Source organism: Copadichromis virginalis, linkage group LG7, assembly GCF_057382275.1.
Source record: "Copadichromis virginalis isolate Kocher_CV1m ecotype Utaka linkage group LG7, C_Virginalis_male_GT1.1, whole genome shotgun sequence".
NCBI lineage: Eukaryota > Metazoa > Chordata > Actinopteri > Cichliformes > Cichlidae > Copadichromis > Copadichromis virginalis.
The window spans coordinates 42,478,383-42,495,576 of record NC_140624.1 but is presented as its reverse complement, the minus strand read 5'-3'; the positions used below and the strand labels follow the sequence as shown (position 1 = coordinate 42,495,576).

The following is a 17,194-nucleotide window of genomic DNA, read 5'->3' as shown; positions in this document are numbered from 1 at the left end:
CTTTGGAAAATAATGAAATGTAAACTGATTGCCAGCCTAAATTCCCCTTTGGCTAACCTCTCATGTCTTTGCATGCCCTCAGCAATATTCACGAATGAAGGAACCCTGTGCCACAAAACAAACCCACATCCGGCTCATCTGTTAAATGCAACTTCACATAAGAAACACAGAAGATGATTGGGACATAATAAATGTTTATAACTAAATATAATAATAGAAACTTAGTCTTTTTTTTTAAAGCTATGCCAGGTAGTAATTATGTTTGTGAGCTCCAGTAATCCTCTCCAAAGCACACAGAATGCTTATAGATGAAGCGGGGTCTTTCTTTCAATAATTCAAGTTCATTTTTAAGACTTTATTTCAATAATGTTGTCAAATTAACACACGCCTGTCACCTTGAAAAGTAAAGCAGTGGGTTGCCATTTAAAGCTAGTCCATTTCTGGGGGATGGATCTCATTACACCATCCAGTTTGAGCATAAGAAATATATGGAAACGCTTAAATGTTTAAAAGTCAAAACCCAGAAAAAATGGTCTCGCCCATAAAAAGTCAAATAAATTTGTGTTTGCAAGCACAGAGAAAAAATAAGATGTGTTTTGTTCCTTTTTTTTGCTTCATTGCAACAGTTTCATTTTGAATTTGTTCAGCTTGCTAAGCTACATTTTCCCCATCAAAGAGGATAGCCACACCACCAAAGGATATAATTTAAACCCAGGAAGCCACTTTCAAACTACTAAAAAGAGAAGGGAAAGAAAATGAACTGTCTGGCATTCATTTTCACCAATTACACACAAAAACTCAGCTTCTGATTCTTTTATATTTTTCTCCCTCTGTGAAGCCTGGTCTGTTGTTTGTGCAGCATTAACACTAAGAATTCATTGAATAAGAAACTGACTAATTAGACAGTCGGCTCAACAATCTGCAGGATATTAAGCTTCTGCTGATCTGATCATACTTTAATGGTGGCAATCTTTCAGTGGCATTGTGCAACTAAATTTGCTTTTGAGGACTTGATTAAACATATTAAACATTCAGAGAGTCAACAAACAAACAGAAAAGCAATAAAATATTGACTGTATTAAGTGGAATCACTTCATACTTGTTTTTTATATAATTCAATATCATGGGAATAAAGTAAAAATCTATTATGTACCATATCTTCTTATATAATAGCTGCATATTAGCTAACATGTTGATTCAGCACAGTATAGTTCTTTATATAATGAAAGTACAGGTCATGATACAAAAATTCATATTTCTCTCCACAGACAGCAGGTAGATGTAACAAAACCAGAGAACAATGCACATCTTAACATTTTGATTTCCAGTTTTTATGAGGCTTTAAGAGGCTTTATGAGCATGTCCCTCACTGGTTTCAAAAGAAAGTGCATCACCCAAACCTTAATAAGAAATGTTGGCATTTTGTGGCGTCTACAGTTGCCTGAAAAACAAAAATCTGTAAACTTGAGTCATAATTTGTGTTTGAACACAAGTTAATCATCTACAGAGATGGGCTGCTACAGATGAGGGCAAAACTATTGCCTCAAAATGTTCCCAAGTTGTTTTTTAACAGATCAAGAGATTTTCAACATACTGTTTCTAAACATACTAGTTTTCTTAAGAAAGCATGCATTATTTCTATTTGCCCACAATAACAGAATTATTTCAGAAAACAGAAATGACCAGGGTCGATATTATTTGCAAGCTTAAAATAATGTGTCTTCTTCTTATCGACTTATTGGAAGGGTTGTCTTCCAATTTACTCATTGTATAAAAACTTCAGCAAAAGTTTGAGCTGTCACTTGAAAAAGCATCACACTAAAACCAAAAAATCAGTTTAGACTCAAGAAAAAGAATCGTTGATGCTCACGAAGCAGGAGATGGATATACGAAGTTATCACAGCGTTTCCAAGTGTCAAGAATTGGACCGAGAAATTCAAAGACCGACAAAACAAAGAAACACGGCAAAGATACTGAAGGAAGTGAACAAGGTGAACAACTCAAAGAAGACTGTTCCCATGGTGAAACACAGTGGTGGGAGTACTATGCCGTGGGGAAGCTTCAATGTGTCTGGAGATGGGAATCTCATCATCGAGACAGGTTTTGTTAAGATTTTGAACAAAGCCTCAAGCATTCAACAGCAACACTGGGTCTGAGTCGTTCCTTGGTCTTCCAACAGGACAGTAACCCAAAACATATATCACTCCTGGTGAAGAACCCCCTCCTGAAGACCAAAGTGAAAGTTATTGACTGGCCTGTCAAAGCCTTGACTTGAACCCCCCTGAAAATCTATCGTGAGATCTGGAGGAACTGGAGAGATTTGCCAAAGAAAAAAAGGCTCGTGTTGCACAGGAGACATTTGCGAGACTTGTTGAAAACTACAACTAAAACTGCAAAAAAGAAATACACCTGACTATTAGCATCAGAGGGGCTAATAATTTTGACCCTGTTAGTTTTTGTGACATAATTTTGTTTCTGTGTGCAAAGTAAAATAATGTAAGCATACAAAATAAAACCTGGATGTTTGGAAAAGATGTGTTAAAAATTTCTTGCCATGTTTAACAGCATGTTTTTTTTTGTTTTTTTTTTAAAGTGGCATCTTTCATGGGAGACTAATAGTTTTGTCCTCACCCGTCTATAAGGTTGCAAATGTACATTTTGAAAAGTTTAACTGCACTCGTCTAATAATAACTAGCTTTGCTTTTACTATCAACGATTGTGTTAGCAAGTTAATAATAACATCATTCACATCTGGGTTACAAATGTGACATTTTGTGGCGATCCACTGTCTTTGAACACCAGTGAACATCACATAAGCTAAACAATGCACAGCCAATGGAGGTAGCAGCACACCACGAGATCACAGGACCAACAATTACATGGCCTCTCCTTCAGAAAAAAAAAAAAGATAAAGCAAGTGAACAGCAAACATGAAAGGTGCAAAATATGAATGCATCGCATACATACATGTAGTATACACGCGCACACACACACACAGGCACACAAAATATATCATTTACCAGTCGTCCGACAAAACACCCACCTTTGTGCAATAGGAAGATAAACACAAAATTTCGTCTTGAACTAGGCGTTTCATGACAGTTTGACAGCGATGACAACAAACATTACCGCTCTTTGTTTAATTCTCAAAAATGACAAAGCACAAGCGGCCCGTCATGAAAAAAAACCCTGGAGTTAAGTCAACCTTGCAATCAAACTAGGAATGTCGTGCTCATATTGTTTCATAAAGGCCACTGAGACAGCTAAACTTGCCTGGTGTTTCTGACGTTAATGCCCTGTTGCCAATCTGTTCTTCTCTTGCAAAGTCCTTTCATCTCAGAAAAAGAAAATCCTCTCTGCTGAATCACAGGTACAAGTGGAAATCTTATTCCCACATATGCTACCATCTCTCTATGATATTGCACTGAATAAAGGATTTTGTAATATTTTTTTAGCAGCCAGCATTACTTCACACAATGCCTCAATAACAGTGTAGTCTTTTTGAGATTTTCTTGGAGGAGCATGGTGTCTGCTCCCTTGTAGTGACATCAATACTCCATTTTTTTTTTTTAACATTTTATTTTATTATTTTTAATTTCTTTTGCTGAGAAAAGTCTTTTGGAAAGTTTTATAACCAGATGCTTTGATACCCTGCTTAAAAAATGTGCCAATTACTTTTGCCTAATGATAACAAAAATAGAAGAAATACATGTCATGAAAATCCTAGTTTGTTTTTGTTTTTTTAATCACCCCCTTGATTTAAAATACATCATAGTTACAAGATTTTGTGTCTGCAAGTGACCTCGCTCTTGATTTTGGCACTGCACTGTACATAATCGATTTGTGGCCACCTTTTTTTTTTTTTTTTTTTTTTTTTTTTTAATATATATATCACTGCACTGAAATAGGCTCAAGCAGTCAAGGAGACCTAGCTCACATCCTCTCTGTCATGTGTTGTTAGATCAGAGTTGATTGTATGAATGCAATACACCGAGCCCAGCATGAGCACTTACTGTACATTAATTTTGTTTCTGTGTTCTTTTATTTCACAGGGGAGAGTTTCTTCAGGAGTTTCTTTCCCTTGGAAAGCAGTCCTTTCTTCTTCTTGTTTGCCAGATCTTGAGAGTCCCGGGGGTCCACTGGGACGTGGGGACCCCTTGTAGGGCTGAGGGGCCTCATGGTTCCAGGGAGGAGGGGGCGAACAATCGGGGACGGCGCCCGGACGGGTGTGGTGTCATTGTTGACGGCTTCGGTAGTTTCTGTGGTAGCCTGCGAAGAGAAGTGGTGGGGAGGTATGGAGGCATGGGGGCAGCATATTACAAATGAACCAACTCTTTCATACTGAAACTCTAAGCCTTTCCCTCTGCGTTTCCTCGGCTAAACGCTGTTTAAAAAAACACTTCATCTGCTTTAAGTTCGATCAGATTCCTTGAGTAACACAAAGAATGAAAATTAGCTCCCTTTCTAGCCTATTTCAGAAAAACAATTTTGTTTTTTAATAGATTTACAATAATGTCCCTCACTATATTCATAATTTTCAGCTATTTTCCTTTTGACTTTTTTTTAATATGTTCAGAGCCAGATTTTCTTATACATTTTTAAAGTGGTCTCAATTGTTAGTTCTTCAGGCTTTCTAAAGCCCTTTTAAAGTTGTTTAGACATTGGCTGCTTTTTCCACTCATTTACAGTCCAGCCCTTGTACCTGACCATATTAGGTGTTATTTTCTTAAGCCACTTAACACTGACTCGTTAATCTTTCAAGCATAAATAACTCGAGGGATGAACCAGTTGTGAACTTAGCACTTTGACACTTCGAAAAAATACATAATTTGTTATTTCTTTTGTTGAATCCAGGTGAAAAAAAGCAAAAATAATACAGTTGACAGACATAAAACAATCTTTTTTTTTTTTAACGAGAAGATCATTCCCTTTTGCTTTATAACTGCTGAAATAGATTTCCACTCTCCGCAGCCCTGAATTGAGTGACCGGACGAAAAGAGATGGAAGGTGATTGCCAAAGAGCTACTAGCCAAAAAAATGGCATATCTCATGGAGTGTCCTTAAAGAAATCTGAAGTAAGTGGACAACTGGGGGACAAAAGAAGTGTCAGGCATAAAAAAAAAAAAACTTTCTACAGCAGAGGAACAGTTTCTTAAATGCGTGTCTTTAAGAAAAAATCCACCAGAGACCTGAGAGATCCATCTACTGTTCACTGAAGCCTCATCAGATATCGCCTCAATGGAAGGGCAGCTGTCAAAAAGCCATTCTTAAGAAAGGGAAACGGGGAGTAAAGACTGAGGTATCCCATATTACACAAAAAGAACTGTACTGGAAATCAGAGGAAAAGGGTGTTGTGGTGCGATCCAAATTTGAAATTTATGTTTTAAGATGTTGTCATCAATGTGTACAGGGGAGACCAGGAAAGAGTCTGTGTCGATGACCATCTGTAAAGCAGAGAGGCTGCAACTCAACATTACTGAAGCTGTGTGGGTTCACATTAACACAGAATGTAACAAAAGGAAGCAAACATCCAAAGAAGAGCTTTAAATGTGCTTCAAGAAGCCTTTGAGAACTATTCCTAAAGATTACTTTGAAAATGACAAGAAAGCTTGGGTAAGAGATTTCAGGCTGTGTTGAAGAATAACGGCAGTCAGACCAAATGTTTAACTTTAAACCTCATTAGAATTATGCAAACTGCTTTCTCATTTACATAGTTTATTTCCTTTGTTTGCAGATGTTTCAGTAAATCACTTCATATCCCATTTTCCTGGCAAAATATAAAGACTTTTGCACAGTACTGTAGTTTACATTATTGGTGGTTATATCTCAAAACCCCTGAAAACAAATTTATGAGGAATGAAAAAAAAAAATCTTAATTTTGGGTGTTTTGGGTTCGATTATGTTTGATTGACAGCATGTAAATAACTCACTTGATGTGGCATGCTTCAGATTCAAGGATTCTTTCACAGATCAAAAGGTAACTAAAAAAATAAAGGTTTCTAGTTCTATATGAAATATTCAGTGTTTATTTTCAGCAATTGATAATATTAACTCTTAATATAAAAGTTTAATATTTTCTATACTATTTTACATTATTATTTCTCTGGAGTAAAAACTGATATTTCAGAGTAAAGCCGTCCAAACCTAGGTACTCTGCCTGTTAATCTGGATAAAACTGATAGTAAAGATGTTTTTACACACGAATACATGACTTCAGATAAAATTCTTTTCCTTCAGAATTATTTTCACCTTAATCCTAACTGCCATTTAACATAGTCCCAACCTAAAAAAAAAAGTAATTTTTTGTGTTATTTAGGCTTGCTCTGTGTCCCTGTACATAATGCATGTCCTCATTAACTGAGTCCACAAACAGTTTAGGGTCTGCAAAACATTGTGTAATGCCTCATCCACACTCTCTCACACACACAGAAATCAAACTGAGGAAGAAGCCATCAAATGCTGAGCACAACATCAGCACACCACAGAGCTGAAGAAGTCCATCATCAGTAGGCCATGAGGGAGTATACAGTACAGTCAGATACGGTACAACACCCAGGGACACAACTGTAGATACCAGGCTTCCCATCTAATGCAGCAGCTGCTATTTCGGATAAAGCTATCGTCCTATAATGAAATCTGAAATCTATTCCAAATTGTAACTATAACACCTACGGATGACAGAAGGGAAGCTACCCACTAATGTGAGTCAAATATTTTAGTGAGTCACTTAACAGAGAGCCAAAAATCAAACAAAGAGACAAATCTGCCTGATTCGAATCATGAAACAAGTCAATGACTTGAAAAGCGCCTCCGTAATATTGCATGGCATTTAAACAGCTTCTGCTGCAACAAGCTGTGTGCATTAGCACAGCGAGTCTGGTATCTCAAGTTGCCAACTTACTGTACAAGGCAGACAGAGCCATTTATGGTGTGAAATGAACAATCTTCCTCTGCTTGTTTGTTTTGTTTTGCCAAGCGGGTGAGGAAAAACAAAAAAGAAATCAGATGTGGCAGCACTGTCACTGTCGGTAAAACCCACACCACTATGACAACTGAAAACAACAACACCACCAACAACACACATGAACACAGAGCATGAATGTTTTTAATATCCAATTGCTTTCTTTTTATTGTTCCATTGTAACAACAGTACAGTATGGACGTCTCAGTGCTGCGGTTAGTTTTTTTTTTGGTTTTTTTGTCTCTCGAGCTCAGAGCAAACATGGCATATCCACTGTCACCAGGGCTGAAAAATAGATCTGATGTGTGTGCAGTATACATAAAGAAACAAAGCCTCTTCAAGGAAATACAGCAGTCGAGCCAAGAAAGTTGCTAGAAAATGTATCAAGTTTGAAAAAGGCATGCTTTTGTCTTTTTGTTCTCAATATAATTTCTTTCAGTGTCATTGGGTAGCAATTGTTATGTGTTAATAAAGCACTTAATATATTTATCTTTAATAATACAATACATAACCACAATTTGATTTTGTGTTTCAGTGCAAAGAGGCCCCAAATTATCTTGTGTAAAGAATGAGCCTTTTTCAAGTCCTCCCTTAACCAGTGTTACATGCATATACCACCTGCAGAGCTCCCACAGTCTATCCTCTCTGTCCATGTCAGGCTTTGCTTCTTCCTTTCTCTGAGACTCAGAAAGGTGTTAACACTGGATTTTGTCCCCTTTCCCCCCTCCAAAGGGTGAAGGGTGGAGAGGGAGTTGTTAGTCTGTATAGAGTCACCACTGTCACCACATGGACAAACACACACAATGAACAGCACACAGACGGCAAGTGGAGGAAGCGAGAGAGGAAAATCAAGAGAGGACGTATGGACACAGGGCCTAGCGCTGAGAGCGGCGATGATGATGTACCCGTTTGCTCTCTGAGACGGCGGGGATGGAGTTGGCAGGAGGCCGGTTGGCGGGCTCTTCCTGGGGGTAGTGGGATGGCGTATCAGTCAGATAAACCTCCACGTCATCAGGCACTTCTTCCAGGAAGTTAGAGGGAACCAAACCGCGGTGGCCATTGATCTCACCCTGTGGAAAGAAATGAAGAGAGGTGAGAAGGCATAAACTTCACTGGCAGAATACCAACTCATAAGATTATGCTATGTCTGCACAGCTGCCACAGTTAACTGAACATAATGTAATCCATTCTGTGGACCAAACACAACTAATACATTTACATCACATATGTCAGGCCTCCAATTGATCTGAATCATGTCTCTCTCATCTTCCTACCCATCTGTTTCAAGTACACTCACCGGCCACTTTGTTAGCTACTCATGTTTAACTGCTTGTCAATGCAAATATCTAACTGGCAGCAACTGAGTTCATTTAGGAATGTAGATGTGACCAAGATGATACGCTAAAGTTCAGAGCATCAGAAAGGAGATTTTAGTGACTTTGAATGTGGGATGGTTGCTGAAGCCAGATGGGCTGGTCTGAGTATTTCATAAACTGCTGATTTACGACAACCATCTCTAGAGTTTACAGAGAATGTTCCCACAGAGAGAAAATGTCCAGCGAGAGCCAGTTCTCTGTGAAAAAAAGAAGAAAAAAGCCTTTTTGATGCCAGAGATCAGAGGAAAAATTGCCAGACTGCTTCAAACAGACATACAATAGTAACTCACATAGCCATTGATTAGAACCAAGGTATACAGTACAGTACAACATAAGGTGGTCAGCTTTAAATTTAAATGTATTTTCATGTTTTACAGATTTTCTTACTGCTTCCTCGCTTGATTTTAAACGAGTCTGATGTTCCTGCAGTAGAGCGCAACATGTTAAAATTAGCAGATGGGCTACAGCAGCAGAAGACCACACCAGATGACAGGCCCAGAACCACTAAGCTTCAAGCAGAAGAGGCATCTATTAAGAGTCATCTATTAATCGCAAGGTTATTGGTTCGATCCCTTCTTCTCCAGTTAGCAAGCCAAAATATCCGCGCATACGATGCTGAACCCCAAGTGGCTGCCCGATGTAAATGTTAGATAGAAAGCACTTAGATCTATGACTGTGTGAATGAGACCTGGTGAAGCACTTCGAGTAGTTTAATCAAAAATGGTGCCTAATACAAATTTTGAGGAGTTCTCTCGAGGAGAAACCCCAAAAACATGGACAAGCACTCACATAATAGAAACCATCTTCGTCAATGTCACCAAACACAGCAATGATGTCACCAGCGCAAAATGTGAGTTCAGCCTATTAGAGAGATAGAGAGAAAGGGATACACAAATAATACAAAGTAAAATCCTGTTTTTGTTCCAGTTTATTTAAACAGACTGAATTAAGGAGTACAAAAGTGCTATTTTTGGACAATCTTTGTGGTTTTGTATAACAATCACATTTCTATGTATTTGTGAACCAAATTATGCACATATAAAAGTGTTTAGGTGTGTTGTAGTAGCTGGTTAGATATTTGTGCGTTACACTATAAACACTTAAGCATTGAGCAGTTTGTCCTTTACAGCAAACAATACCTCAACATCAACATTAGGAGAGCTCTCCCTGGGGTCGTAGTCGTACAGAGCCACCATCCTCCTGGAGGCCTGATCTCGACGCAGGCCTCTTCTGTTTTGCTCTGAAGGTAATTGTAAACGGCATTTTAACAGGAAGCGTCCCGTTACATGCTTTCTCTCACAATATCTAACCATTTTTTTAAAGCTGTACATGGTTGTTATTTGTGAGGGTGTGTATGCTCTTGTGGTACCTATTCTATCCACAGGTGTGCTGAGCGGCAGAAAGCCCTGTTTGATGAGCTGGTCCATGGTGTCCTCATCGTCTGCTCGTATCTCTGACACCATGTTACAGGGGATCAGACCCATCCTGCCCTTCACTTCACCTCTGTAAAACCCATCAGTATCTTTATCCCCATACACCTGGTAGATAAGAAAGAGCAATGTTTAAAGCTCATGCTACTACTACTTTCTTTATCCATTTGACATTTATGCTTGGTTTAATAGTTTACCTAACAGTATGAATTCACCTTAAAAAAAAAAGAAAAGAAAGAATGCATTACATGAAAGCACTTGAAACTCCCACCCTAATGATCTGCCCCTCTTTGAAGGGCAGCTCTTCATCAGCAGCATCCGGGTTCGGAGACATGGACAGAGGATCGTAGTCAAAGAGAGCCACAAAGATCCTAAAGGGCTCCTCTGGCTCCGACTCATCATAGTACGTGGGAGAGCGGCGATCCCGATCCCTGTAGCCATCTTCAGCACATAAAACAAAAAGTAAAATCCCATTATCCAACCTCACCAACCAATAGACTTACAGAAATGTGGATAAAGTACTGCATTTTTCAGACCATAAGGCGCACTGGATTTTAAGGCGCACTGTCGATGAAGGAGTCTGCTTTCATACATAAGGGGCACCGGATTATAAGGCGCATTAAGCGAAACAAAGCAGTCAGATAAGTCCAGTGTTGTCCAGTGTGCCTATTTCGGGTCACTTTTGCTGGTCCCAAGTCTGTGTAAAGGAGGAGGGTTGGAATTATTGAAAACAATAATAAGAGAGAAATTTAATTTGTAGTTCTAAATATTCTAAATATTTTTAGGGTTCTTGGGGGGGGGGGTACTCACTTTATGTCTCTTCCACGATGTTATTTCTCTCTCCTACAGTGTCTGTTACAATTAAATAGGCAGGATAAATTGTGCAAATTAGGCGATGACGTCATTTAGCGACTTTTAGGATAGCCAATAGCAATTTTCCTTACTGAGGAGTTGGCTACACTGGATAAGTCAAACTCAACTCATTCTTCTTGCTTCCACCACTTCCGTACCAGTGATTGTGATCCTGTTACTCTTTATCCTTTATTATTCTAGTTAATGTTGAATTCTCTCACAGCTGCTCTATTCCCATGTTGTCGCAGTATATTCATGACTAACCTCCTATTGTGGATAGATTTTCTTAGTTGTTCTCCTGACTGAAGTTTGGTCCGTTTCCAGCGTCCTGTCATGTGATTGCATTTGTCCCTAACCATCTGGAATCTTGCCTTAACTTTTATAGAGCCAGTTCACTGTTGTTATGTTATGCTAGCATAGCTGTGTTGCTAGCAATCACGTAGCACATCACTATATACCAGCTAGTCCAACTTCACTGCTGTTTAGTTTTCTGTCTTCATTTATGTTGGAAGTGATAGCAAAGCTGTACATTTTAATTTTTTCAGAAATCTCTCAGTCAGAACATGGTATATCATCTTTAGGTGGAAACTAGCGAGCTAACTTCCTGCTAACGTCCCACTCAGTTAAATTTAATACATTCTGTTTGCATGGATGCCTGGAGTTAAACTTAATTGTTACACCTGGTAAAGCAGCAATGCTGATCATTTTATTAAAGTTTAACTCTCAGTGATGCCGCAGTGTTAGTTTGACTTTGAGACATGAAGAGAACTGAGTTTTGGACCCAGATTACTCCGCGAGGCTCTTAACTATAGTAGCCGTAATGCTCCAACAATCCATCAAGCAGTACGGCTTCATAGCTTACCAAAGTCGTACTAAAACATTTGACAGATTTTTCAGCGCTGTTTACCACATAAAATCGCATCGAGGTCAGTAAGCACAACCAGAATTCATACATAAGTCGCACTGTCGATTTTTGAGAAAATGAAAGAATTTTAAGTGCGCCTTATAGTGCGGAAAATACAGTAGATGACTGTACATTAACTTTACTTTGTGTTATAAAATGTCGTAAAGTGTGGCTTTTCTATTACTGTGAAGTAAACATGTGAAGTAAAGCTTTAACAGCCGGTGATTTTAAATCACTTCCACATTAAAAATTATTCACAAAACTTATTGCTGCATACAGTGAACGCCACTTCTGTGATAAGCAAGTCTGTGATGCCGTGCTTCCGGTCACAAGAAATCAATGAGAGGATCCTGATAAGTCTTATTGATTTGACCATTCAGTATTTGCATGACAGATTTCACTTTCCGTATCAGGCCATGATTGTGCTTCTAACCATGCAGGAAGAAATCTGTGACCCAGTGAACTATTTTCTGCAGCACGCACACATGCATCCACAAATACACACATGCTACGTGTGTTTTAATTACTTTATTTATTTTATAGTATGTTTTTTTTTTTATGTTTGAATTTGTACATGGTGTCATGCATGAAAAAATAACTTTTTGATGTAAAACCTCATGAACTGTCAGGAAAATGCACAAACTATAAGCACAATGCATTAATAATGCAACAACTCAGTTATTGCAGTCATTATGAATCGTTAATCATGTTCATGTGTACTACAGTTTAGTCCCTTCTATGAGCTGCAGACGTAAGAAACTAAGCATAACAGCAGTGAATCTGTCAAAATGTTGTGTTAGTGGTTAATTAAGCAAAACTTCTTCATGACGTTACTGATACGCTGATAGTTCATAATGCTTCACATCAGTCAATTAGTACTTCTTCATACATAAAATCATGTAAGCATTCATAATAATTTGTGTGCCCTTTCCATTAATGGTCATCAAAGACTAACCATGGTGCAATACATAGACAAATCGTGATTTATGTGCATGACAACATCCGCGACAAACAAGACCCTGACATGCATGCTAAAGCCTTAGAGAAGAAAAAAGGAAAAAAAAAAAAACCAAAACACCTGAGAAACAAACAATCTAAAACAACCACACTGTGCCAACCCTCAAGGCAAGAAGAGGTCTCAAGAAGAGGTCTCAAGCTGAGGCGGCAGTGTTGTTGTGAAGACCTGTGTATGTTTTTTGATTCGCTACGATAACACTGGGAAAATGCACCACCTAGCAAACACTATATGGCCAGTGCTTGAAAATACAAGCTTACAATATAAAAGAAAGCTAACATCTCAAACTCAGACATCTAAAGAAACAAGAAGCAATGCCAATGTGGTCATTCTTTAGTGCCTACCACTGTCATATCTTTTGAGTTTCATGCATGACTGGTGTAGTGGGTGTGGTTGTATCACAAAGGGAAGGGTTTTAGCAGGCGTCTGGAGTTCAGTGCAGTGTTGTGAGGCATTCCCTAAACAGTCAGTCAATCATTTATCATCTGCAACTGTGGAAATGTTGATCCTGGACCCAAAGCATGGTTTGCCAATGGGTCCACCATTTCAGTGCATTGCGGTCATGCTGTTCAACTGTAAGCATAATAACAATAACTATTATTTTTGAAGACAAAACATTTGCAAGTGTCCACAGCTATTTATTGCAATTTGCCAGGTGCTGGTGGCACTTTTGTTGCCATGCTGTGGTGGTAAAAACAGGACTGCAGGCACATACCATGGGGAGACCTGGTGCCGCCCATGTGCCTGCGGGATGACCAGGTCCTGTGTCGAGCTACTCTGCCATAGTAAACATCCTCGGTGATGGGAGAGAGGTTTCCCTCACTGTTATTCTCAGAGGTTACCTCTACAGAAAATACCAGTTAGAAGGTGATGAGGTTACAAATCAAAGCTCTACTTTCTCCTCCCAATATGTTAAGTGAAGATTTGCGTTGCCTCCTAAAACAGGTGATAACAAATTTTCAGTTATATATTTCTAGCCGTCGTCACTGTAGATTAACTTATCACTCTGTGCTGCAACAGTGCAAAGCGGTTTAATCATCATCATCATCATCATCATCATCATCATCATCTCCATCTCTGGAAGATCAAAGTCAAGGTACTGAAAGGGATGAGCATGGTTCGCAGACACAAAGGTGATCTGGAGACAAAGACTTCATGAGCTTCTTGGTATTTAAAAGAAAAAAGAAAAGAAAAAAGGAGCAAATGCGACTGCACTAAGGGACAGAGAACCTAAAATATAGCCATCTGCCCATACTGACCAATGGAGGGGACCATTAGGGGTCGTCTCTGAGGCTGGGGACCGCCGTGATGCGCTCGTCTCCCACTATCCCGATCATGGCGGCCTCCAACAGGGGTTGTTGTCTGAAATATACACAAACATAGAAAGCATCCGCAGACAAAGCATTCATGTGTCATGTGTTGTCACAGAACCGTGAACATACCCGTAAACAGCGTGTGAAAAAGTGCATGTCGAACATACTTGTACAAACTGTATGTAAACAAAATCATGCAGTACTCACAGGCAAGCACTGAAACATAGACGCACACACGTAGACTCACATTCAGACACACACACACACACACACACACAAGCCCATGGGAAATATTTCCATTCCAAAATTAAGAAATAACTAGTATCGCTCTACCCATCTACTAAAAAAGAAAGGCAAAGATATTTGTCAGTGCAGCCTAGGCTACACCCCTCAGCTATATGTCTCCCTTTGTCATGATAATCTTTTCAACCCAGTCTCACCCTTTAGCTCTCCAAGTTCTTTCCTCTGTGTTTTAATCAAATCCAGTCTATCCCCGTTTCACTGCAAAGCACCCAAACACAGAAAGAAACTATCCCTTTCTGTGTTTCTGAGAAATTAAAGGAGCTTTTTGGCAGCAGCAAATGGAGTCTTTGGTCCAGACTTTGAAGATTGCATTTTTCTACACTGACATGTTTGTTCACTGAAGTAAAATAAGCTTCTGTAGTTTCTGCGATGACATGCTTTAAAAAAGTGGCAAAAAAAAAGTCACGTGTTTATGAAAGCAGCAACAGCGGTGCCTGAAAGCATCTAAAACCCAGTCTACATCTATCTGTGTCTCTCTTATATATATATTCCGCACTATCTTTCTCAATAGTGCGGAAAGATTCAAACCCGACAGCTTTCATCATCTCTGTCTATGGTACTGAAATAGTCAAACCCACTGCATCTGCCCTTCTATCCATGGGCTTTTTCTTTCTGTATAAAATTTGAATTAAACTCAGCACACACACTAATGACACATATCAAAAGCAAGGCAGCAGTCTCAACTGAAGTATCTGTGCCTGTGCAGTTCACTTAATAATAATTTGCTTGGATAAGTGCAAAGAACTGCACCTTGGGTGTGTTGTGCGAGTTGCGTCGACGTCCCTCTTCCAGCTTCATCTCAGAGTACAGTTCCTCCTCATCCTCTTCCATGATGTCAGACAGGTCAGAGCCCCGGCTGCTTTCGCTGTGATAATCTTCATTGTGACTATAGTGAGGCTTTTGGTAGTTACACACACAAACGAACAGACGCGATTAAGTCCGCATACAAACATACATACATGCACACACCAAACACACATGGATAAGGCCAGCACGCCCACGTGAACACACATAAAGACACGGGTTAAGGAGTGTGTACACATGCAACCACCTCAGACGCACATGCACACACACACGTCCAGATGCACACATGTGAGGTTTTTCCACTGAAACACACGTTAGGTGCTTGAGCTCAGAAGTGTGATAAGCAAAGTGTGTCGCTTATCACACGGGTCTTACCGGCCTCCCCAGCTCAGAGCCTCTGAGGAACTCGTCAACCGAGGGTCCTCTCCGTCGACCGCGAGCAAACCCTTCCTCGTCTTCCTCTTCCTCATCAGAGTGATGCTGGTGAAATGAATGACCCTGTTCTCCATATCTGCCCTGCCTTCTGTCACCCTGAAAACATGTGTGTGTAAATAGGAATGGAACAGTGTTAACGGTGTCTTTAGGTTTTATTATAGTAACAATCACAGAAAGCTCAATATTCTTTTATGTTTAGCAACTTGTGACACTTCCCTTCTTCAGCTACTCTAAATTCAAATTAAAGCAACAGTTTAATCTCAGTGACTTGTGCTAAAATATATAACATCATTTTCATTAAGCATCTAGAGTGTTGTGTGAGCCAGCATTTCCATTTTCACCAGACCTTTCCGCTTTCTGCTGCCACCCTCTGAGCTGCTTCTCGAGCAATAGCTTTGGCCACAGTGTCTGGGATAAGCGTGCCTCTGGGCTGAGGAAGAATCCTCTGGGGTGAGGGAGACCGTGGATTGGCAGGTGATGGGGCTTCAAGGGTGTGGCCTTGCATGGGCACTGGAGGCTGGACAGAAGGAGAGCGTGTAGGGTCCCAGCCAGGTTGGCCAGGTAGAATAGCTCCCCCGTGATGGGCCGCATGGTCTTTGGCATCCAGGTCTCTGGCACTTACTGGTCTCAGAGGTATAAGGTGGGGTTGGGGGTGGGGGTGGGGCAGCAGAGGCAGTTGGTGCTGTGGCCTGGGACCTTGGTGGGGTGGACGAGGCTGAAGATGTAAGGGCTGCGGATGGGGATGGGGAGGACGAAGCTGGGGTTGCGGGGGTCCACCTTGATGGGGGAGTCTGGGATGGGGTTGAGCATGGGGAGGACGGGGCGGCAGTTGTTGTCCATGTGGTGGAGCGGGAAGTTGGGGTGTGGGATGAGGAAGGTGAGGGGATTGGAGGAGAGGTTGAGTATGGGGGTGTGGAGGGGGGCCCGTGTGAGGATGCACTGGTGGTGGCAGGGGAAGCGGAGGTAGAGGCACAAGCAGGTTGTTTGGAATGACAGCAACTTGAGAGTCCTGGGATTCTCCCTGGACCGACAGTGTCCTAACGATGACCTCCCTGGCCTCGAGGCATTGAATCCTTGTCAGTTCAACCGTAACATAGTCTGCCATAGGGAACAGCACCTCAGCTATCTAGAGCCAGAAAAAAATAAATAAATGTTAACATAAACAGTGGCTGCAGTTTCATTTGAACAACAACTAAAACATTATCAGTATCAGAGTCAATACATCCAAAACAAAAATTGACAAATCCAGCTGCTGAAATTTGATTAGCCCCCTGCACTTTTTAGTGCCAAATAAGTGATTTCACTGAACTAACAAAAATACCTCTTTAATTTGATTTATTATGGTGGGAAAAAAAATGCTCTTAAGATTTCCACCTGCAGGGGCAGCTCAAAAACAGGTTTCTGCCCAGTGTGGCTGAATGTTGATTTTCCCTTTCAGGTTTACTGTGATGATTTACTTTAGCAGTCACCAGAGGGAGCGAGAGACCTTTCCAAGACCCAGACCTGCACCGCACGTTAATTACAAGTAGGTGGCATTGCTGAGTGAACTGATGGTAATGATGACATAATGCCACGCTGAAAGGCAGACGCTGTTAATGTCCCATCTGTGGTGTATATTCTCATGTTTTGACTGGATTACGCATGATTAAACATTTCACAGTGTTGTAAATACTGTACAGCATGTAGACCTTAGGAATATACATCCCATATGCTTAGGATTTAGCCACAAACTACTGTAGTTTCTCATAACAGAACACAATACATCATGAGCAATGCCTTTAAATCAAGATGAGCTCTGTGT

The 17,194-nt window shown here is 40.2% G+C and overlaps 1 protein-coding gene across 4 annotated transcripts in view; it reads right to left on the bottom strand.

The window, feature by feature from the left end:
• Window positions 1–3,852: 3,852 nt before the first annotated feature.
• rimbp2a (RIMS binding protein 2a) overlaps window positions 3,853–17,194 on the bottom strand; it is a 72,074-nt gene continuing 58,732 nt past the window's right edge. For 2 of the 4 annotated variants that reach the window (XM_085463474.1, XM_085463475.1), the window contains 11 exons: window positions 15,740–16,519; window positions 15,334–15,489; window positions 14,905–15,051; window positions 13,798–13,900; window positions 13,254–13,382; window positions 10,039–10,208; window positions 9,707–9,875; window positions 9,477–9,577; window positions 9,127–9,198; window positions 7,867–8,031; window positions 3,853–4,269 (listed from right to left, as the gene is read on the bottom strand). In XM_085463474.1, the coding sequence (XP_085319600.1) occupies window positions 4,042–4,269; window positions 7,867–8,031; window positions 9,127–9,198; window positions 9,477–9,577; window positions 9,707–9,875; window positions 10,039–10,208; window positions 13,254–13,382; window positions 13,798–13,900; window positions 14,905–15,051; window positions 15,334–15,489; window positions 15,740–16,519 (2,220 nt within the window). In that variant the 3' untranslated portion in view covers window positions 3,853–4,041. The remainder of the gene's footprint in view (window positions 4,270–7,866; window positions 8,032–9,126; window positions 9,199–9,476; window positions 9,578–9,706; window positions 9,876–10,038; window positions 10,209–13,253; window positions 13,383–13,797; window positions 13,901–14,904; window positions 15,052–15,333; window positions 15,490–15,739; window positions 16,520–17,194) is intronic. The other 2 variants (XM_085463477.1, XM_085463476.1) reach the window with 2 other exon arrangements.